Source organism: Nothobranchius furzeri, chromosome 17, assembly GCF_043380555.1.
Source record: "Nothobranchius furzeri strain GRZ-AD chromosome 17, NfurGRZ-RIMD1, whole genome shotgun sequence".
Classification (NCBI taxonomy): Eukaryota; Metazoa; Chordata; class Actinopteri; order Cyprinodontiformes; family Nothobranchiidae; genus Nothobranchius; species Nothobranchius furzeri.
Window position 1 is genome coordinate 44,903,791 of NC_091757.1, and position 22,532 is coordinate 44,926,322.

At 41.6% G+C, this 22,532-nt stretch overlaps 2 protein-coding genes across 2 annotated transcripts; both read left to right on the forward strand.

Annotated features, from left to right (window-relative positions):
- The first annotated feature begins 3,463 nt into the window (after positions 1–3,463).
- riok2 (RIO kinase 2 (yeast)) lies at positions 3,464–6,661 on the forward strand. The gene is made up of 10 exons (XM_015972552.3): positions 3,464–3,648; positions 4,037–4,175; positions 4,246–4,362; positions 4,496–4,671; positions 4,763–4,851; positions 4,963–5,154; positions 5,241–5,333; positions 5,433–5,852; positions 5,982–6,081; positions 6,232–6,661. Exons 1-10 carry the CDS (start codon positions 3,583–3,585, stop codon positions 6,391–6,393), a joined length of 1,554 nt encoding a protein of 517 aa, XP_015828038.3. The 5' UTR covers positions 3,464–3,582; the 3' UTR covers positions 6,394–6,661.
- A 724-nt stretch (positions 6,662–7,385) lies between these two features.
- On the forward strand, positions 7,386–22,006 carry LOC107393924 (protein limb expression 1 homolog). Its single transcript, XM_015972554.3, has 6 exons — positions 7,386–7,602; positions 12,982–13,184; positions 17,730–17,870; positions 17,949–18,044; positions 21,093–21,170; positions 21,361–22,006. The coding sequence occupies exons 1-6, from the start codon at positions 7,527–7,529 to the stop codon at positions 21,808–21,810; spliced, it is 1,044 nt and encodes a 347-aa protein (XP_015828040.3). The 5' UTR covers positions 7,386–7,526; the 3' UTR covers positions 21,811–22,006.
- Positions 22,007–22,532: the final 526 nt, after the last annotated feature.

A 22,532-nucleotide genomic window follows, 5' to 3' on the forward strand; every position in this document is an offset into this window, starting at 1 on the left:
TTATCTTTAATCTTGCTTGTTCATATATTTAAATGATAAATGACCTGCGCCTTTCTGGGTCAGAGGACTCTAAAGTGCTTCGCACCACAGCGAATCATTCATCCATTCACACACACACACACACACACACACACACACACACACAAACACAAATTCACACCCTGATAATGATGTGCTACATTGTAGCCCCAGCTACCTCTGGACCACACTGAAGGAGACGAGGCTGCCGAGCACTGACGCAGCCGGTCCCTCTGGCCACCATCATCAGTCAAGGAGGGTGAATTGTCTCGCCCAATGACATAATGACTTACATGAGGAGCCTGGGTTTGAAACTGCAACCTACTGATTATAGAGTGATATCCTAATCTCTAAGCCACCGTCACCCACCGTCATGAAGATACTTAAGATGGGATGGACAGAATAAGCTTTGGTTTCAACCCTGTCCAGTTTCGATAGAACTGCTTTACAACCTACAGCTCTTCTTGTCTCCCGCCAAAGACCTTTCCAAAAAGCTTTACCTGGAAGTTTGTTCTTTTTGATAGCAGGCTAATCATTTTTTAAACCACCAAGTTTAGATTTCATCTGTTGTGAAAAAGTCTCCATTAATGAAAATTAAAAAAAAACTCAAAAGTTCCCACAAGTGTCAGCAGAACACATCCACACAGCTTGATGCACTGAATAGGTCTGATGTGAAGTAAAAGGTCTAGTGTTTGAGAATTCTTGGGTTTTATTTCACACGGTGTGAAGCCCATGACCATAAGTGAGGATTGGGATATAGATCGACCGGAAAATCAAGAGCGTGGCTTTCTGGCTCAGCTCCCTCTTTTCTCCGTGACAGATCGGCTCAGCGTCCGCGTCACTGCAGATGCTGAACCAATCCGCCTGTCAATCTCCCGATCCCTCCTACCCTCACTCATGAACAAGACCCCGAGATACTTAAACTCTTCCACTTGAGGTAGGACCTCTCTCCCGACCGGGAGTTGGCAAGCCACCCTTTTCCGGTCAAGAACTATGGTCTCAGATTTGGAGGTGCTGATTCTCATCCCTGCCGCTTCACACTCGGCTGTGAACCTACCCAGCAAGAGCTGAATGTCAGAGCTGGATGAAGCTAGGAGGACCACATCATCCGCAAAAAGCAGAGACGAGATTCTCCTACCACCAAACTCGACACACTCCACACCACAGCTGCGCCTAGAAATTCTGTCCATAAAGGTAATGAACAGAACTGGTGACAAAGGGCAGCCCTGGCAGAGTCCAACCCTCACCGGGAACAGGTCCAACTTACTACCGGCTATGCAGTCCAAACTCACGCTCCTCTGGTAAAGGGACTGAATGGCTCTTAACAGAAAGCCACCCACCCCATACTCCTGGAGCGTCCCCCACAGAGTGCCCCTGGGGACACGGTCATAAGCCTTCTCCAAATCCACAAAACACATGTGAATTGGTTGGGCAAACTCCCATGCCCCCTCCATCACCCTTGCAAGGGTATAGAGCTGGTCCACAGTTCCACGGCCAGGACGAAAACCACATTGCTCCTGCTCAATCTGAGATTCAACTATCGATCGGACCCTCCACTCCAGTACCTTGGAGTAGACCTTTCCAGGGAGGCTGAGGAGTGTGATCCCCCTATAGTTGGAACACACCCTCAGGTCACCCTTCTTAAAGATGGGGACCACCACCCCGGTCTGCCACTCCACAGAAATGCCCCCGATGACCACGCAATGTTGCAGAGACGTGTCAACCATGACAGCCCTACAACATCCATAGCCTTGAGATACCCAGGACGAATCTCATCCGTCCCCGGGGCTCCGCCACTGTGTAGTTGTTTGACTACCTCAGCAACTTCTGCCCCCGAGATTGGACAGTCCATCCCCAGGTCTCCCGGCTCTGTGGGATTGAGGAGCTCCTCAAAGTATTCCTTCCACAATCCGACTATAGCCCCAGTTGACGTCAGCAGCTCCCCATCCCCACTGTAAACAGTGTGAGCGAGTTGCTGCCTTCCTCTCCTGAGGCGCCGGACAGTTTGCCAGAACCTCTTTGGAGCCGATCGATAGTCTTTCTCCATGGCCTCACCAAACTCCTCCCACGCCCGAGATTTTGCCTCGGCAACTGCCACTGCTGCACCCCGCTTGGCTATCCGGTATCTGTCTGCTGCCTCCGAAGACCCACAGACCAGCCACGCCCTGTAGGCCTCCTTCTTCAGCCTGACGGCTCCCCGAACCTCTGGTGTCCACCAGCGGGTACGGGGGTTGCCACCACGACTGGCACTGGCCACCATGCGACCACAGCTAGCAACAGCCGCCTCGACAATCGCAAAGTGGAACAAGGCCCACTCGGAGTCAATGTCCCCCACTGCTCTCGGAACGCGGTCAAAGCTCTGCCGGAGGTGGGAGTTGAAGACCGTCTTGACAGGTTCTTCTGCCAGGCGTTCCCAGCAGACCCTCACTATGCGTTTGGGTCTGCTATGTCTACGTGGCATCTTCCCCTGCCATCTGATCCAACTCACCACCAATCCTCACCTATGGTCATGAGCTTTGGGTAATGACCGAAAGAACGAGATCGCAGATACAAGCGGCTGAAATGAGTTTCCTCCGTAGGGGCTCAGTCATAGAGATAGGGTGAGGAGCTCGGACATTTGGGAGGGACTCGGAGTAGAACCGCTGCTCCTTCGGATCGAAAGGAGTCAGTTGAGGTGGTTTGGGCATCTGGTCAGGATGCCTCCTGGACGCCTCCCTGGGGAGGTGTTTCGGGCATGTCCTGCCGGCAGGAGGCCCCCGGGTCGACCCAGGACACGTTGGAGAGTTTACATCTCCAACCTGGTCCTGGAACGCCTTGGGGTCCTGCTGGAGGAGCTGGTGGAGGTGGCCGGGGAGAGGACGGTCTGGAGCTCCCTAGCTGGGATGCTGCCCCTGCGACCCGGATAAGTGGAGGAAGACGAAGACGACGACGGTGTGAAGCCATTGGGTGGAATGTCCTGACCTTGTAATCTAACAAGTACAGGCAAACAGTCTAATTATAAAAGAAAATAAGAGTAATGTACAGGTAATGTGGAAATTCAACCCCCCACCCAAATTATGGAAGAACTGATCCCACACAGTCTTGGAAAGATTTTCATTTGATTTTGAAATGTAGGCTTCATGGAGAAGATAAATAGGCTAAGAATGCTTCAATGAAAATGTTACGGGCTCAGGAGGAGACAAATAATTCTGGTGACCGATTACTACAGCAAATAGGCTAACTCCTTCTTCTTCTTCTTCTTCTTCTTCTTCTTCTTCTTCTTCTTCTTCTTCTTCTTCTTCTTCTTCTTCTTCTTCTTCTTGTGACCCTGTACCAGATTTAAGTTGTTAAGTAATAATTTATAAAACTGTATGCATAACTGGACAATAAAATGTCTGTACAGTTAATATATTATGAACGATTTTGTTTGATAAATAAATAATGAGAATGTAGCGGACGTGACGTCATTTTTGCTCTCCTTATTTCCGCTTGCACATGTGTTTACTTGGTAAATGTGGGCATCCCACTGGTAGCTAAAATATAGCCGTTTTGTTTTACGTGAACTGTTTCTGTGGCTGTTAAATCATGGGGAAGCTGAATGTGGTGATATTGAGATATTTATCTCGCGATGACTTCCGGGTCCTGACAGCAGTAAGTACCGTGCTAACCTGAAAACCTATCTGGCTAGCTAGTTAGCGAGCTAGCTGTGGTCCTTTTAACCCAGCCTAAGCTCATGATGTCACTTTGTATTTCTACAGCTTATTAACAGTAAAAAGCAGTCAGAGCTGTGGTAATGTTGGGATATTTATCTCGGGATCACTTCCGAAGATTGTTAAGGCCAGTTATGTATATTGAAACACACAGAGCGAGAGGATTGCTGTTTCAAAAAAATCCTTAAATTTAGTTTATAAATGAGTTAAATGGTTTTAGATAATGAGTAGAATGTGCCTAAAGTTATTAATCTACTCACAATCTTTTTTCAGTTGTTGTATTTTTTTAACCTTTTTCAGCCTAATGTTTAAAATTCCCTCCCTCACAGGTTGAGATGGGGATGAAGAACCATGAGATCGTTCCTGTCAGTCTTCTTTCCTCCATCGCGAGCCTCAAACATGGTGGCTGCAACAAAATCCTCAGAGAACTTGTGAAGCACAAACTTGTAGTCTATGAACGAACAAAAGGTAAGATCTGGATTTGTCTGACACATTGAGATGTCAACAATTAGTTATTTGTCCTGTGTGTTTATTTTAGCTGTGCAGGGCTACAGGTTAAACTATGGAGGATATGACTATCTGGCTCTGAAGACTTTGTGCTCCAGAGAAGTGATACTTTCAGTTGGCAACCAGATGGGTGTGGGCAAAGAGTCGGGTAAGGAAACAAATTTCAACTTTTAATGTTAAAAATACTTAAAGAAGATACAAAATATCCTTCATTTTATTCCCAAAGCTTTCAGTTAAAGGATTTTCTTATTAAAAATTTTTCTGTTCTCTCGTTTTTTCAGACATATATATTGTAGCAAGTCCAAATGAGGAGCAATACGCGCTGAAGCTGCACCGGCTGGGTCGTACCTCCTTCAGGAATCTTAAGAACAAGAGGGATTACCACCAACACAGGAGGAACATGTCCTGGCTCTACCTCTCACGCCTCTCTGCCATGAAGGAGTTTGCCTACATGAAGGTAAAGTGCCAAATCACAAGATTTGATGGAAATAGAAGAAGCATCCCTAGTAACAATATTTTGTTATTTTAAATTATCTCTCTCCTCTCAGGCTCTGTATGACCGAGGCTTCCCTGTTCCCAAACCTGTGGACTATAATAGACACGCTGTAGTAATGGAGCTCATCAATGGGTACCCTCTGTATGTTAACAAGCCAGTCCATTTTATTGCTTTGGTGGTAGTAATTCTACAGTTTGCTGTGTTTTCCTCACTTAGAACCCACAATTTATCTGTATTGTCCCACTCTTTCAGGTGTCAGGTGCATGAGTTGCAGGACCCTTCAGCTCTCTACAGTGAGTTTATGGACCTCATAGTCAAACTGGCCAATCATGGCTTGATTCATGGAGACTTTAATGAGTTCAACCTTATGCTGGATGACCAGGACCACATAACTATGATCGACTTCCCTCAGATGGTCTCAACGTCACACCCCAATGCTGAATGGTTGGTCGGTTCCATGAAAAGATAAAATTTTAGGTTTAATTTAAAAGATTAATGATTTCTTTACCTACGACCATTTTTATTTGCAGGTACTTTGACCGTGACGTGAAGTGCATTAAAGATTTTTTTGCCAAGAGGTTTAATTATGAAAGTGAGCTCTTTCCAACTTTCAAAGACATCAGGTGACCGTTTATATATTTGTTAAAAGAGATCCTGAAATATCTTTATTAATGTAGTTCTCAAAAAGTTTCTATTTTTTAATTTTTTTTACATTTTTACAGACGATCTTTTTCTCTAGATGTTGAAGTCTCCGCCAGTGGTTTCTCAAAAGATCTGGAGAAGAATGGTGATTTACTACACCCAGCTGGGCCTGAAGAGGAGGAAGAAGATGAAGAGGAAGGTGACAATGAGTCAACAGATGATGAGGCAGAACAAGAGGAGGAGAGTCTGGACATGGAGGAATATAAACATGCAATTCTCGAACTGGAGGGGCTGAAAGTCTGTGAATCACATGTAAATACTGAAGATCAGGAGGAGCAAAAGAGTAATAAAACAAAAGAAGTCATAAATGAGGTGGTGTCCACAGCTGGAGGCGTTGGTGAAATGGGGAAAGAGTTTGAGGAAGAGTTACAGGAAGTAGAGGATGAGTGCCCGGAGCTGATGTGCCTTTCTGCTTCCAACAAAGAATTCAAACCTTTTTGGTAAACACAGCTGACTGTCATCATTAAAAGTTCCACACATTTGGATTTAACAGTTTAAGATCTACAAATTTAAAAAGTATACACATATATATCTCAGACATTTTAGCAGCTGATGTATTTTTTCTGCAGGGACTCAGATGGTCTTCAACACATCGCAGAGCACCGAAGAAAAAGAACAGACAGTGAAAACACAGTGGGAAGCACCGGGAGCTGCTCCACCATCCCACCAGTAAGTGTCTGTCCAAAGGTGTGATGGAGCAACACACTGTCACATGTTCATAACAAAGTATAAATGTGTACAGTTGTACAATGAATCTGATATTTTATGTTGTACTACGCTGGCAGCTTGTTCATTTGATCTGCTATTGTTGCGCTGCAGGAGGTCGTCCGTCAGAAAGTGAGACGACAGCTCACCAAACAGCAGAAGGCAGCACAGAGGAGGCGTCTGCAGAAGGGAGAGGCCAACCTGGTGACCAAATCCAGAAGGGAAAACCAAAATGCAATCAAGTCCAGCGTGGAGAGCGCCTCCTTCTGGGGATAAGCGATGAATTCAGCAGGACTGCATTAATGGACAGACCTGATTCAGGCCGAACATTCTACAGCGGACAGAACAAAGACACCAACAGATCAGCGTTCACAGACTGAACATTTTCTAATTCAGCCTCTGGTCATCTTTACACAATGTCTAATTAAATATTACCAGGTATTATAAATCATCAATGGTATGGTTTGTTTTTCTCTTATCAGAACAGAAAAAAACACCCTGAAACTATTTTGTTATTTGTATAAAATAAATCCTTATGAATCAAGTGAAAGTTGCTCATTTCTTCACTAAACAAACACGATGTAATCAACGCAAAAGTTGCAAATAAACTTTCTATAATCAAAGTCACTTCTCAGTTTTGTAGTGAATCGTGTTCAGAAAGCGCTTTTGTTAATGCTAATTTTAAAATAATGTCATGAATTCTTCAGAGTTTGAGTAAAACCACCTGCTGCATAAATTAAAGTGAAGGGACTTGGTGGCTGAGAAACCACTTTTTTCTCAGAATTCGGCTAATTTATGTGTAAGAAGCTTTGAGAAAAGGGTTGAATTCACACTTGAACAAAGGCCATTCATATCAAAAATGAATGGAGCTCAGACTTGGGTCTAAATCTGAGGGCAAAGTCAATAATACCCCCCCCCCCCCCCCCCTTCCCATGTCCTAGCTACCACTTGATCATGGAATCATCCCTGAGGTGTCAAATAAAAGAAATATGCTGGAATGTATAGTTTCCTCCAAAGCCTTGCTTTGGTTTTCTGATTTACTTGGTATTTTTTAGCAGGTATTTAACTGTCTGGCTCTGTTTGGGGATTAGCCAGCTGCACAGCCAGTGGGGAGGGGCTCTGCATTCCTGCTCTGCACCTCTGTTTGTGTGCTGAGGGAGTGAGGGGCCCTCTGAGCTAATTGGCAGAGAGAGTCACAAAGGTGGCTGGCTTCAAAAGAGAAACCCTGGTGAGATGCTCACAAACTATATTAGAAGAAGGAAGGAGGACGAGATGCCTTCTTTTTTGGACTCTTTTTCTATCTGGAGCTGGGAAGTTGATGGCAGCTGCTAATTTTTACTAACATGTTTTCTGGTGCTTTTTGGAAAACATCAGTTTGAGGCACAGAGGAAACTGAACGTGGGAGGAAGATGAGTTATGTGAAACTGGAGGAGAGCATCATGTCATATTTATCTCAGAGTGAGACGCACACCTGCCCCACAGACTGTAAGTTATTTAGTTTAAAAGAAAAATGTATGCCTGTTAGTTTTTTGTTTAAATGCCACAACTGTTTCAACGTAAAAACAAAGTTCTCAACGCCAGTTTGTTGTTGCAGTAATCAGAAAGTGTCTCCTGTCAGAGGTCTCAAAAAATTTATTGAATTAAAACAGGTTATGAATCGACTCCGACAACAAGGGAAAATTATATTTTTTCAAGAAACCCACCTGATCAAGGAACATGTGATCAGAGTTAGCAGAAGGTGGCCAGGCTGGGTGTTTTCTGCTTCAGCCAGCTCTAATGCTAGAGGGGTTGTAACACTTATACATAGATCCATTCCTTTCAAACTTGTAAATGAAATTGGAGACAAATTCGGGAGATTTATTATTATCGAATGTGAGATCTCGTCTGTCAAAATAAATTTGGTGAATATCGATGGGCCTAACAATGATAATCCAGAGTTTTTTAGACAGCTGTTTATGACACTAGCTACTTTATTGGGTCATTTCATAATAGGTGGAGACTTTAATTGCACATTGCAGCCGAATTTGGATAGATCCACTGGAATTGATATGTCCCATTCTAATATCAGAAAAGAAATACTACAATTGATTAAGGACTTTAATCTGGTAGATATTTGGAGGTCTAAAAATTTAACCCAACAATCTTATTCTTGCTACTCTGGTGCCTCTAGAAGCTTCTCTAGAATTGATTACTTTTTGATTTCATCTGACCTGATTTCTATTACCACAGAATGCTGGTATGATAGCATCCTTATTTCTGATCATGCCCCACACTCTTTTCTTTTAAGATTTACAAACTCAATAATATGTCCAAACCAATGGCGTTTACAGCCTATATGGCTTAGGGACCCAGGCTTTATTGAATTTATAGGAGAACAAATAGATCTGTACTTTGATAAAAAATACTGCTCAAACATCTGCCTCAATAAGGTGGGAAGCTTTTAAAGCGTTCCTGAGAGGTCAGATGATTAGCTATACGAGTTTTAGATATAAAAAGGAGACAGTGCAAATGGCTAAATTAGAAAAATTAATAAAAGAAAAAGAAACAAAGTTCTTTCAAAACCCAAGTGATACATTGACTGCTGAACGTAATGAATACAAAGCAGAATATAACCTGCTTTCTACTAGAAAAGCTACAACAAGTCTTCTCAAACTAAAACAATCTTATTACGAGCAGGGAGAAAGGGCTGGAAAATTATTAGCTTGGCGAATCAAACAGGTACAGAGTGAGAGGGTAATAAACTCGGTCATGATGGAAGATGAGGTGTTGACTACTAATTCAATAGAAATGAATGATACGTTTCGAACATTCTATGAGAAACTTTATGCATCTGAATATGAATCTTCCTCACAGAAAGATTTCCTAGACTCACTAGATTTTATTACCGTGGAGAATGAAGCCTTGGAAACGTTAGAAAAGGATCCAAGTTTGCAAGAACTATCAGAAGCCATAGTAAATTCGCCTAGTGGAAAAGCGCCTGGACCTGATGCAATTCCAATTGAAATATATAAACTTTTTAAAGCTAAGTTAATTCCTCCTTTGGTCGATGTGTTTTAAGATTCTTATGACAGGGGTTTATTCCCTACGTCACTAAACACGGCAATGATTTCGTTGATATTAAAACCTGGAAAGGCACCCACTCATTGTGGATCTTATAGACCAATATCACTACTCAATAATGATTTAAAAATTTTGTGGAAAGCTTTGGCAAGCAGACTAGAGGAGGTCATTCCCTGCATAGTTCATCCAGACCAATGTGGATTTGTACGAGGCCGCTATGGTCTCCATAATATAAGAAGACTTCTCAATATTATATATGAGAAAGCAGGCTTTCTAGACCACTCAGTCCTATCTTTAGATGCTGAGAAAGCGTTTGACAGGATAGAGTGGGAATATTTACTTGAAGTTCTGCAGAGGTTTGGTTTAGGTTAGAACTTTCTTAAATGGATTAGACTTTTATATTCCAACCCACAGGCCAAAATAATGACTAATGGACTTGTTTCCGCACCTTTTAATTTAAAACGAGGAACAAGACACGGCTGTCCCCTTTCCCCATTGCTATTTGTTTTGGCCATTGAGCCTCTCGCTATGGCCATTCGCAAACGGGGGAATATAACAGGAATAAAAACTAATAATATGGAACACAAAATTTCCTTGTATGCAGATGATATTATATTATTCTGTACTAATTTAGGAAGATCACTCCCAAACTTACTTACCTTGATAACAACTTTTGGTACTTTTTCAGGTTATAAAATAAATAATGACAAATCAGTAATAATGTTCCTATCTGATAAAGAGAGACTAAATCCCCCAATTAAAACTTCTTTTTCCACCTCAAAATATGGGTTTTCTTATTTAGGAGTTAAAATTACCCCTACAATAGGGGAAATAATCTCAGCCAATTATACACCTTTAGCAAATATAATTTCCAAACAAATTAATAAATGGACAACATTGCCTATTTCTATGATAGGGTGTCAGTTCTTAGTAGGTTTTTATACCTTTTTCAGTCTATTCCACTCTCCCCACCTCTTAGTTATTTTAAATCTTTAAATAAAACATTTACCAATTTTATTTGGAACAATAAACGACCACGACTTAGACTCTCATTATTATATTTACCATATGATAGAGGAGGATTGCAGGTTCCAAACTTATTATAGTACTTCTGGGCAGCTCAAATTAGGATGGGTATGTTTTACTTTGAACCAATAAATAAATTCCCAGCTTGGGTCAATATTGAGTTTCAAAATATTGCAATTTCTCCAAACCTATATATATATTCATCAAATATAAAGAAATTGTTGAAAGTAACCAAAAACCCATTTTTAAAAAATACAATTAAAATATGGCATGAGGTAGGTAACTGCCTTGATGGGACTAGACAGCTATTTCCTCTTACGCCAGTTTTTGGCAATGAAGAAATCCCTCCAGGGAGAATCGACCCAGGATTTAAAACTTGGTCTCTAAAAAGACTAGCAACAATTTCTGACTTGTATAAAGGAAAGAATATGAGAACTTTCCAAGGCCTGGTGACCAACTTTAGTATTCCCCAAAAACACTTTTTTAAATATCTTCAAGTTAGAAACTTCATTAAATTAAGTCAAAACGGTAACCTTGCCCCACCTGCACCATCAACTTTAGATGAGATTGTGGCTAAATATAAGTCAGGTAAGGGACAGATTTCCATTATATACAATGAGATAATTAAAAGTTCTAAGGATTCATCAATGAACATCTTCAGAGCCTGGAACTCCGATATGGGTGGAACCATATCAGAGGAAGAGTGGATAGAAACTTGTTCATTAATTAAGACCCAGACTGTTAATACAAACTCCAAATTACTTCAGTACAAATGGATGACCAGACAATATATCACACCAACTAAGTTACATAAGTTCAACTCTGATGTACCTGACACATGTATTAAATGTAAATCTCAAAGGGGATCCTTATTTCATTGTATGTGGGAATGTCAAATAAATATTACTTTTTTGGAAGGAGACTCTTATAATTATTGGTAAAATAATTAATGAAGTAATACCTGTAGACCCTAAGTTGTGTGTTTTAAACATATATCCTAACAACTTTATCCTTTCTAATTCTAAAAAAATGGATATTTGCCTATTGGAGGTTAAAAGATGTATTGCACGTTGCTGGAAAAAACCTAACATTTGTGTAACCTCAGACTGGTTAGAAGCTAGACATCCTTTGTGGCTTTAGAACGAATAAGCTATTTTACAAAAAATATGTTAGTAGCTCAACAGGTTGAGCGGGTTGTCCAGTAATCGGAAGGTTGCAGGTTCGATCCCGGCTCCGGACAGAGAATTCTGCTGTTGTGTTCTTGGCCAAGACACTTAACCCACCTTGCCTGCTGATGGTGGTCGCAGGAACCGGTGGCACCTGTCCTCTGCAGCCTCGCCTCTGACAGTGCGCCCCAGGGCAGCTGTGGCTACATCATAGAAGAAGAAGAAGAAATTCTTACTTGTATAGCGCCTCTCAGAGTAAGGACTCCAAAGCGCTTTACACAACAGTGTATCATTCATCCATTCACACACAATAACACACTGGTGGGTATGAGCTACGATGTAGCCACAGCTGCCCTGGGGCGCACTGACAGAGGCGAGACTGCCGAGCACAGGCGCCACCGGTCCCTCTGACCACCACCAGCAGGCAAGGTGGGTTAAGTGTCTTGCCCAAAGACACAACAGCAGCATTCTCTGTCCGGAGCCGGGATCGAGCCTGCAACCTTCCGATTACTGAACAACCCGTTCAACCTGTTGAGCTACTGCTGCCCCCAAACTCTGGTGGACACCGGCGGTTAGGGATGCTGCCAAGCTGAAGAAAGAGTCCTATCAGGTCTTTTTGGCCTGTGGGACTCCAGAGGCAGCTGACGGGTGCCGGCAGTCCAAGCGGAACGCGGCTCGGGTGGTCGCCAAGGCAAAAACCCGGGCATGGGAGGAGTTCGGTGAGACCATGGAGCAAGACTGTCTTTCAATCCAAGCTCATCACCATCAGTGTGTGAAGGGATGAATGATACACTGTAGTGTAAAGCACTTTGGAGTCCTTACTCTGAGAGGCGCTATACAAGTGCGGGTCATTATCATTTATCATTTAGATCAATTTGATGAGATCTGGAAGTATTTTTTCTTTTTTGCTTTTTTTTTGGAAACAGGTAATACAATGTGAAACAACAAAGTAATTTGATATTGTTCATGTATGCAGGGGGTGTATGTCTTTTTTCTATTTTTTTTTTTCACTTTATCTCACTCCCTTCTCTATTTTTGGTCTACTTCAAACATACCATGAATTCGGGTTTGCTAACAGAAGGGAAATGAAAATTGGTATTGGGCACAATGTTTTCATGTTTGTATTTATTTGTATATTTATGCCACATAATTGTCTCTTGCCCTTTTATTTTTTATGTTTTTTATTTTTATTTTATGTTTTGAGTGGAGATATTTTCATTATAAGTGTTGGTACCCAAATGAAGAAAATCAATTAAAAAATTGTAAAAAAGAAAAAAGAAAGTGTCTCCTGCTGTTTAAAATGTGACCGCTGTGAATGGTTTGGCACAAAATAAGGAAAACTGGAAATATTAAAATCATTTTGCAGGATAAAGATGAAGTGTTAAAAACTGCTGATCTGATTAAACTCATGGGTGTTTCCATCAGCCTCTAATTCTAAAATAAACAGACCAATGAATGTTGGTGTTCCGTAAACTGTTTGTATGCACAGCCTTCAGGAGTAAAAATAACTTTTTTTGATAAACCATATATGTAAAAATGAAAAGAAAACATATTTATATCAACAGACTATTATTAGCTGATGTTTTTAGCATTGTGACACCCATGTGTGCAGTGAATGTGGTGGCCATCCTCCATGACTTCTGGGAGCAGAAGCAGGCGGCTCAGCTAAACGATTCTTCTTCCAGTGAATCAGACAGTTTTTGTGGGAAGAGCCAGACAGAAAGCCTGCTGTCATACGAGTCTGCTCCCTCTCCTGGTCCAGCGTACGTCTGCTATGTCACACTTCCTGGAGGAAGTTGCTTTGGCAACTACAAGGTGTGTATGTTCATCATAATCTTCCTTCACCTGGTTAGTTAAAAGGCTACTGGAGATGTTGTCTTTATTTGATAAATCCTCTAAAGTGAAGTAAATATCTGACTAATATTAAGTTCTTATGGCTGCTTGAAATCCTTAAAGAGCAAGTCACCCCCACATCAACTTTATTTGCTGATAAACTATATAAATGAGTGTCTAATCATGCTGTAGACATGTGTATTCAATAATTTGGCACTTTAGTGCATCTTAGTTAAAATTTAAATATTCTGCCTAAATCTGTCAGAGTTGTGCTTTCTTCAGGTAAAAACTCTGCACTGCATTTGAATTCACATCTGCCATTGTCATTGGCTAAGAGATACACTATGATGTTAGCAGGTACATTATGATGTCACAATGTTGCTGTGAGCCTGTGTGTGTATTTGTTAGTGGCTCTGCCCTCTTGGTCTGCCAGGCAACAGCATTTGTTGTATTTTTTAAACAGGAAATGGGAGTGGAGTAAGATTCTGGTAGGGGGTGACTTGCTCTTTAAAATGCTTAAATGTTATTGTGATATGTTCAAGCTTTAGTAAAGAGCTTGAAACACTGAAATTACTTCAAACACAACAACATTTAATTTTAGGAGCCCATAATGACACAACTATGTTGAGCTTTAGGTTGATTAAATCCTTTTGAAAACTCACTTTGAAAGTATTTGAAATTTGAATAATTCTGGCAATTATTCTGTTTATCATAGCTAACGACTGCTGGTAATACCGTAGTTTGGTGAAAATAATTTTATTTTTCTCATAATGTTCTAAATGTTTTGGAGACCTTGGAGGGGGTGCTGGAAAGTGCTCCTTCCGGTGACTCCCTCGTTCTGCTGGGGGACTTTAACGCTCACATGGGCCATGACAGTGAGACCTGGAGAGGTGTGGTTGGGAGGCACGGCCCCCCTGATCTGAATTCGAGTGGTGTTTTGTTATTGGACTTCTGTGCCAGCCATGGATTGTCCATAATAAACACCATGTTCAGACATAAAGGTGTCCATATGTGCTCTTGGCACCAGGATACCTCAGGCCGCAGCTCGATGATCGACTTTGTTGTTGTTTCATCTGACCTGCGGCCGCATGTCTTGGACACTCGGGTGAAGAGAGGGGCGGAGCTGTCAACTGACCACTACCTGGTGGTGATTTGGCTCAGATGGTGGGGGAGGATGCCGGTCAGACTAGGCAGGCCCAAACGTATCGCGAGGGTCTGCTGGGAACGTCTGGCAGAGTCTCCTGTCAGAAGTAGCTTCAATTCCCACCGGGGACATTGAGTCTGAATGGATCCTGTTCCGTGCCTCCATTGTTGAAGTGGCCAACCGGAGCTATGGTCGCAGGATCATCGGTGCCTGTCGTGGTGGCAACCCCCGAACCCGCTGGTGGACACCGGCGGTTAGGGATGCTGCCAAGCTGAAGAAAGAGTCCTATCAGGTGTTTTTGGCCTGTGGGACTCCAGAGGCAGCTGACGGGTACCGGCAGTCCAAGCGGAACGCGGCTCGGGTGGTCGCCAAGGCAAAAACCCGGGCATGGGAGGAGTTCGGTGAGACCATGGAGCAAGACTTCTGTACGGCTTCGAGGAGGTTCTGGTCCACCATCCGGCACCTCAGGGGGGGGGAAAGCAGTGTGCTACCAACACTAGCTATAGTGGGGACGGTGTGCTGCTGACCTCTACTCAGGACGCTATGGATCGGTGGGCAGAATACTTCGAAGATCTCCTCAATCCCACCGACACGTCTTCCAGTGAGGAAGCAGAATCTGGGGACTTTGGGGTGGCCTCTCAAATCTCTTGTGCTGAGGTCACTGAGGTAGTTTTAAAGCTCCTCTGTGGCAAGGCTCCAGGGGTGGATGAGATCCGCCCGGAGTTCCTTCAGGCTCTGGATGTTGTGGGGCTGTGTTGGCTGACGCGGCTCTGCAATATTGCGTGGACATCGGGGGCAGTCCCACTGGACTGGCAGACCAGGGTGGTGGTCCCCTTATTTAAAAAGGGGGTAGAAGTAGAAGAAGAAGAAGAAGAAGAAGAAGATATAATTTCTATAGTGCCTCTCAAGATAAAAATCACGAGGCGCTTCACAAAAACAAAAAATGTAAAAATATAAAAAAGCATTTAGAAAATGTTTAAAAATATATTAAAATGACCAAAAATAGGCAATTGTGATTTAAAAATGTTAAGAAAGGGAGAGAGTGAACAGGAAAGAGGGAAATCAGTGGATCCTGAGGAAGGTGGAATAGGTGGGGAGAGCAGAATAAAGAGAGAGTGGTGAAGAAGGTCATACAAAAGCCAGCTTGAACAGGTGAGTCTTCAGCTGTTTTTTAAAGGAGTTCACTAAGTCCACTGATCTCAGGCTCAGAGGGAGAGAGTTCCAGAGTCTGGGGGCCACAGCAGCAAATGATCTGTCACCTTTGGTCTTTAGCCTGGTGCGTTGCAGGTCCTGAGGTCCAGAGAGAGACGCTTTTACCGAAATTACAATCTCTGTCTTTTAATCCAATCAGAACAAGTGAAGAACCTGGGTGTGATTTTTGACTCTGAGCTGACTTTTATCCCACACATTAAAAATATCACAAAAATAGGTTTTTATCATCTAAAGAATATTGCCAGAGTCCGCCCCATTCTCTCTCGGGCCAATATGGAGATGCTGATGCATGCTTTTATCACCAGTAGGATAGACTACTGCAATGCCCTGCTTTCTGGTCTTCCTAAAAAGAGCATCTCAGGCTTTCAACTTCTACAAAATTTGGCAGCACGTGTCCTGATGAAAACCAGGAGGCGGGAGCACATGACACCAGTTTTAGAATCATTGCATTGGCTCCCCGTATGTTTCAGGATCCATTTTAAGGTTCTTCTAATGGTTTTTAAGTGTCTTAACGGTCTTGGGCCTTCTTATCTCTCAGAACTGCTTTTACCGTATGAACCCTCACGGCCTCTGCGCTCCTCTGACAGGCGTCTCCTGGTCATCCCTAAAGTTAGGACACACACTCATGGCAAGGCGTCCTTCCAGTGTGACAGCCCTAGACTCTGGAACGAGCTGCCAGAGGACCTCAGGGCCGCAGAGAACGTTCATGTTTTTAAGTCCAGGCTCAAGACCCACCTTTTTAGGTTAGCTTTTATCTAAATGTTTACTACAGTTTTATTCCTCGTTTTACATGATTATATTTTATTACTTGCTTTGCATGTTTTATATGATTATATTTTAGCACAGTTTTATTATTTAATATTATTATTTTTCTGTCTATATTATTTTATTTATTACTTATTTTCTAACTTAAGTCATTTATATTAGCTCTTTTATTATATTTTTACTCATTTTAATCCAGTGTTTCCTCTGTAGGGGCCCTCTGCCCTGGGAGCGGTGGTCGACTGTAGCTTCCTGGGCGCTCTATAGGTGGGGGTCTATGCTCCCCTCCACTGAGCGCCCTGACTTAGTGTGGAAGAGCTGATGCTGCCGGGGCAGACGGCTCCTCTGATGGCATTTCCTTGCCTTACCTGACTGGGCTCATCTGGACTCAGCCAAATATAATTTTTACTTGTGTGTGTGTGCGTGCGTGCGTGCATGTGTGTGTGTGTGTGTGTGTGTGTGTGTGTGTGTGTGTGTGTGTGTGTGTGTGTGTGTGTGCGTGTGCTTGCATATGTCTGTTAATGTTTTTAACCTGTTGTGGGAATCTGGGGTCATTTTGTAAAGCACTTTGAGTAGCACTCTGTTTGAAAAGCGCTTTATAAATAAATCTGATTGATTGATCTGATTGATTCTCAGGATGCCTCCTGGACGCCTCCCTGGTGAGGTTTTCCGGGCACGTCCAACCGGGAGGAGACCTAAAGGTAGACCCAGGACACGGTGGAGGGACTATGTCTCTCACCTGGCCAGGGAACGCCTTGGGATTCCCCCGGAGGAGCTGGCCCAAGTGGCTGGGGAGAGGGAAGTCTGGGCCTCTCGCCTTAGGCTACTGCCCCCGCGACCCGACTCCGGATAAGCGGATGAAAATGGATGGATGGATGGATGGATGGATGGATGGATGGATGGATGTTCTAAAAATTTTACTTATTTGCAACTCTACCCATGCAAACGTCATTTATAGCCTAAACTAAAAGCTGATTTTTAATCATCTGAAGTAAAAAGAAAAATCTGTAAATGTCAACGGATATAGAACAAAAATTAATAGATTTAAAGTAAAGTAGTGTGTGATAGTGTGATAGATTGTTTTTGGTTTATACTACTAGAAACCAAGTTAAACTTGGTTTGTGGCTAAAATTAATTTTACCGCTTGACAGCACTTGTGTTGATTTCCACTCCTACGACGCTTCTCTCTGCTCCGTGTGATCCAAACAGCAGCCAACCGCTCAGAAAGCCTTGTGATGTTGTCTTTGGAGCCTCTAACACTGGTTTTAGCTCTGAACCCATGATTAGCTGTAATAAAGTGTAACATCAACTAAAAGTGTAGCAGCATATCTTCACCCACCTCCTCTTAGCCTGAAACCTCCCAATTGTTTTCACATGATGTGTTTTTCCTCTTTTTCCATCCCCCTCAGGTGTGTGACTCTCAAGCGGAGGCTCGCAGGGACGCGGCCCGTGTGGCTCTGATGAACACGCTTGTGAATGAGCTGCCGTGTCGACGAATCAGTCCTGAGTTTATTGCACAGAGTTTGACTCAAGCAGCTGAAGAGAGTGCTGTGAGTGTGAGCTGCTACTAAGTGCTGTTTGGTAGAATCACATAGTGAGTATTGATCTGCACTGTTGTCTGTGTAAAGGTCTCTTTGGATGATGCGTGTGATTCAAGCACCAGTATAGGGACCTACAGTCTGCTGCTCCGTTCCTACATGGGGAGGACCATGCTGGAGTTCCAGGTAAACAGAAAGTCTTTGTTCTAATTTGTGTTTCTTTGAACTGTGCTCACAAATCACGTGGTGTCATGTGCTTGAAATATAATGATCTAATTACAGTAGTTCAGAGGTTCATGCTTTCTTTTTTCTTGGTGCTACTTTGCATGAAGCAATCTTATTTCTTTAGAAACAAACCAAGATCTTCAGTGTTACTCTTTCTACAAAATTAGAAACCATTAACCCAACAAATGTCTACTTTTCTATAAAGAATCAATTCAGATTCTTTGGCCCGGACAGGGAACTAAAACATGAAATACCTAATAATATTTGTATCTTTGAATAAATAAACATGGCTACAGGCAGGTGGTTAATAGCTGTAGGAGGTTCATTCTAAGCCACAACTCATTAAAAAGAACTTCCAAGGAATGCACACTACAAGTACTCTTAAATACTCGCTGCATCTAGAAATTCGATATACGTCTTCATATTTTATACATGCAGTTAATACAAGATGAGTCATTACAGGTTGTAGCATAAACACATTTAATAAGGTTTAGATCCTTGCTTAACACAGATGTCACCAGCTACATTTATATATCAAGTTGAAACTTGTGTAGAATTTAGGATTTGTGACATCATGTCTATGGAATAGGATCCTCACTTTCGTACTTGTAACTTGCATCATGTTTTGTAACTTGTAAAATATTTTGTAACATCTGACTTTCGTTTGTAACACTGAACTTTAGTTTTGTAACTTGTAACTTTCATTTGTAACACTGAACTTTAGTTTTGTAACTTGTAACTTTCATTTGTAACACTGAACTTTAGTTTTGTAACTTGTAACTTTAGTTTGTAACACTAAACTTTTATTTGTAACACTTAACTTTAGTTTTGTAATTTTTTACATTTAACCTTTGTGTATTTTTAACATTTATCATTCATTTTGAAACATCAAACTTTTGTTTTGTGACATTAAACTTTTTTGTGTGACTTGAAGTTGAAAAAAGTTTCAATGTTGCAAAGGACAAGTCTCAAAGCACAAATACCAAACACCTAACTTTCGTTTGTAACACTTAACTTTAGTTTTGTACCACATAAGATTAACTTTTTTACATTTAACATTTGTGTATTTTTAACATTTATCACTCATTTTGAAACATCAAACTTTTGTTTTGTGACTTGAAGTTAAAAAGAAAGTTTCAATGTTTCAAAGCACAAATCCCAGAATACAAAATGTTACAGTTACATAATGTTACAAAACTAAAGTGACACATTACATAGCAAAGTTACATGTTACAAAAACATGTTACACAGGTTATAAAATGTGAAGCAAGTCACAAGTACTAAAGTCTGGATCCAAGTTTCATACATGTCAAAGTAGCTACAGTGGTGTGAAAAACTCTTTGCCCACTTCCTGATTTCTTATTCTTTTGCATGTTTGTCACACAAAATGTTTCTGATCATCAAACACATTTAACCATTAGTCAAAGATAACACAAGTAAACACAAAATGTAGTTTTGAAATGATGGTTTTTATTATTTAGGGAGAGAACAAAATCCAAACCTACATTGCCCTGTGCGAAAAAGTAACCCCCCGTTTAAAAATAACCCAACTGTGGTGTTTCACACCTGAGTTCAATTTCGTAGCCACCCCCAAGCCTGATTACTGCCACACCTGTTTCAATCAAGAAATCACTTAAATGTGAGCTGCCTGACACAGAGAAGTAGACCAAACGCACCTCAAAAGCTAGACATCATGCCAAGATCCAAAGAAATTCAAGAACAAATGAGAACAAAAGTAATTGAGATCTATCAGTCTGGTAAAGGTTATAAAGCCATTTCTAAAGCTTTGGGACTCCAGCGAACCACAGTGAGAGCCATTATCCACAAATGGCAACAACATGGAACAGTGGTGAACCTTCCCAGGAGTGGGCGGCCGACCAAAGTTACCCCAAGAGTGCAGAGACAACTCATCCGAGAGGTCACAGAAGACCCCAGGACAACTTCTAAAGAACTGCAGGCCTCACTTGCCTCAATTAAGGTCAGTGTTCACGACTCCACCATGAGAAAGAGACTGGGCAAAAATGGCCTGCATGGCAGATTTCCAAGACGCAGACCACTGTTAAGCAAAAAGAACATTAGGGCTCGTCTCAAACATCTCAATGATTGCCAAGACTTTTGGGAAAATACCTTGTGGAGTGATGTGACAAAAGTTGAAATTTTTGGAAGGCAAATGTCCCGTTACATCTGGCGTAGAAGTAACACAGCATTTAAAAAACATCATACCAACAGTAAAATATGGTGGTGGTAGTGTGATGGTCTGGGGTTGTTTTGTTGCTTCAGGAACTGGAAGGCTTGCTGTGATAAATGGAACCATGAATTCTACTGTCTACCAAAACATCCTGAAGGATAATGTCCGGCCATCTGTTCGTTAACTAAAGCTAAAGCCATCTTGGGTGCTGCAGCAGGACAATTACCCAAAACACACCAGCAAATCCACCTCTGAATGGCTGAAGAACAACAAAATGAAGACTTTGAAGTGGCCTGGTCGAAGTCCTGACCTGAATCCTATTGAGATGCTATGGCATGACCTTAAAAAGGTGGTTCATGCTAGGAAACCCTCAAATAAAGATGAATTACAACAATTCTGCAAAGATGAGCGGACCAAAATTCCTCCAGAGAGCTGTAAAAGACTCGTAGCAAGTTATCGCAAATGCTTGATTGCAGTTATTGCTGCTAAGGGAGGCCCAACCAGTTATTAGGTTCAGGGACACAGGGCAATGTAGGTTTGGATGTTGTTCTCTCCCTAAATAAAAAAAAAACCATCATTTCAAAACTGCATTTTGTGTTTACTTATGTTATCTTTGACTAATGGTTAAATGTGTTTGATGCTCAGAAACATTTTGTGTGACAAACATGCAAAAGAATAAGAAATCAGGAAGGGCGAAAATACTTTTTCACACCACTGTATACACAGTTTAGACATGACTCAATCCTAAGTTTTAAAACGTTCTCTGGCATACTGACAGATAGATGTTTAGGTTCTGATTTCACACCTTCCTCTCTCCGTAGGAGATGATGACAGTTTTCCAACTGTTGCAATGGAATGGGACCCTGAAGGCTCTGAGGGAAAGAAAGTGCTCTCGACAGGTAGGAAGATTGACTACTAGCAGAGCTCAGAGGTGGCCTCTGGTCAAGACTGACCTAAACTTGGAGTTGTATTAAAAAATCTTCAATCAGACTTAATTTTTATGGGAATTTAAAAATGGAAAGTCTATAAATGAAGCTTTTAAAAGAATGTTACAATAAAATATTAATTACTGCCTATTTTCTGTCTCAGAGTGTGATATCTTATTACTCTCAGCGAGGACTTGATGAGTACATGCGTAGCAGCATGGCTCTCGACTGGCTTGGACAGGAGCAGAGGTCACCGGGGATTCTTGGAGCCGAGCTGAAAGTGGCGCAGAGGGAGTTGGTGCTGGCCCGACGGCGAGGCGTAGAGCTACGCTTCCATAAAGAAAAAACTGAGATCCTTAGCTTAGCTCTGAGCCAAGCATGCGTTCACCACACACCTGATCTCTTCGGCCGGTCATCAAGTGACACATCCCACCAGGAGCAACTTCCCTTGCACATTTTATACAAGCAGGATTCAAACGTAAACATATCCCCACCCTGTGGTCTTTTACCTACTCATAACAGCACAATGCAGATTTCTAGTACAGACTTTCACTGTGACACCCAGTCAGCTTGTTCTCTGCAGATTTATGCTCCTTTAAATTATTCTGAATAAACTGAATGAGAAGGTAAAGGCATTACAATCAGTTTAATAAGTGGTTAAATGTAAGATGATACATACAAACATATTTATGATCCCTTTTCTTTTTCATTTTTGAGTTTGCCAGTGGCATAGAAACAAACATGATTCTTTGGATATTAAAAAATTAAAGTATGAACAGACAAACATCAAAATAATTTTATAATTTTATCACATGTAATGTTGCAACAAGATTAGTTTATGTTGAAACCCTAGTTGAATATTTTGTTTAAGAAAATGCAAACTTTCTTTTAAGCTATGTTTTATTATCATGTTTACATAGCCTGTGTGTCAAGCTCAATATGTCATTGCTTTTCACAAATTTCCTAATCTACCCAACAGCACATGCTGTTACTTACATTGTTTCTGAATGCACAGTAAATCAATTATTTTACAAGGAACTTGATGAACTAATGGAAAGTTTTGTGTATTTTTCTATTGGATGTGAAAAAGACTTATGAGTGTTTGCATTTATCTGATGTCAAAAGAGCAATTTTATAGAGAAAAATATATACTTTTTTGTATTAGCTTGTTTTGTATAACACGTTGGTAATAAATAGATCAACGAGGCAAATAAAATTAGATTGCATTGTGTTTGGTGTTGTTTAGCTTATTTCTCACTATAATTACATTTTTAAAAGTAAAAAGAAAACATCGGCTACCGCTTTGTATCTGTGTTATGGTAAAGTGTTTGTTCT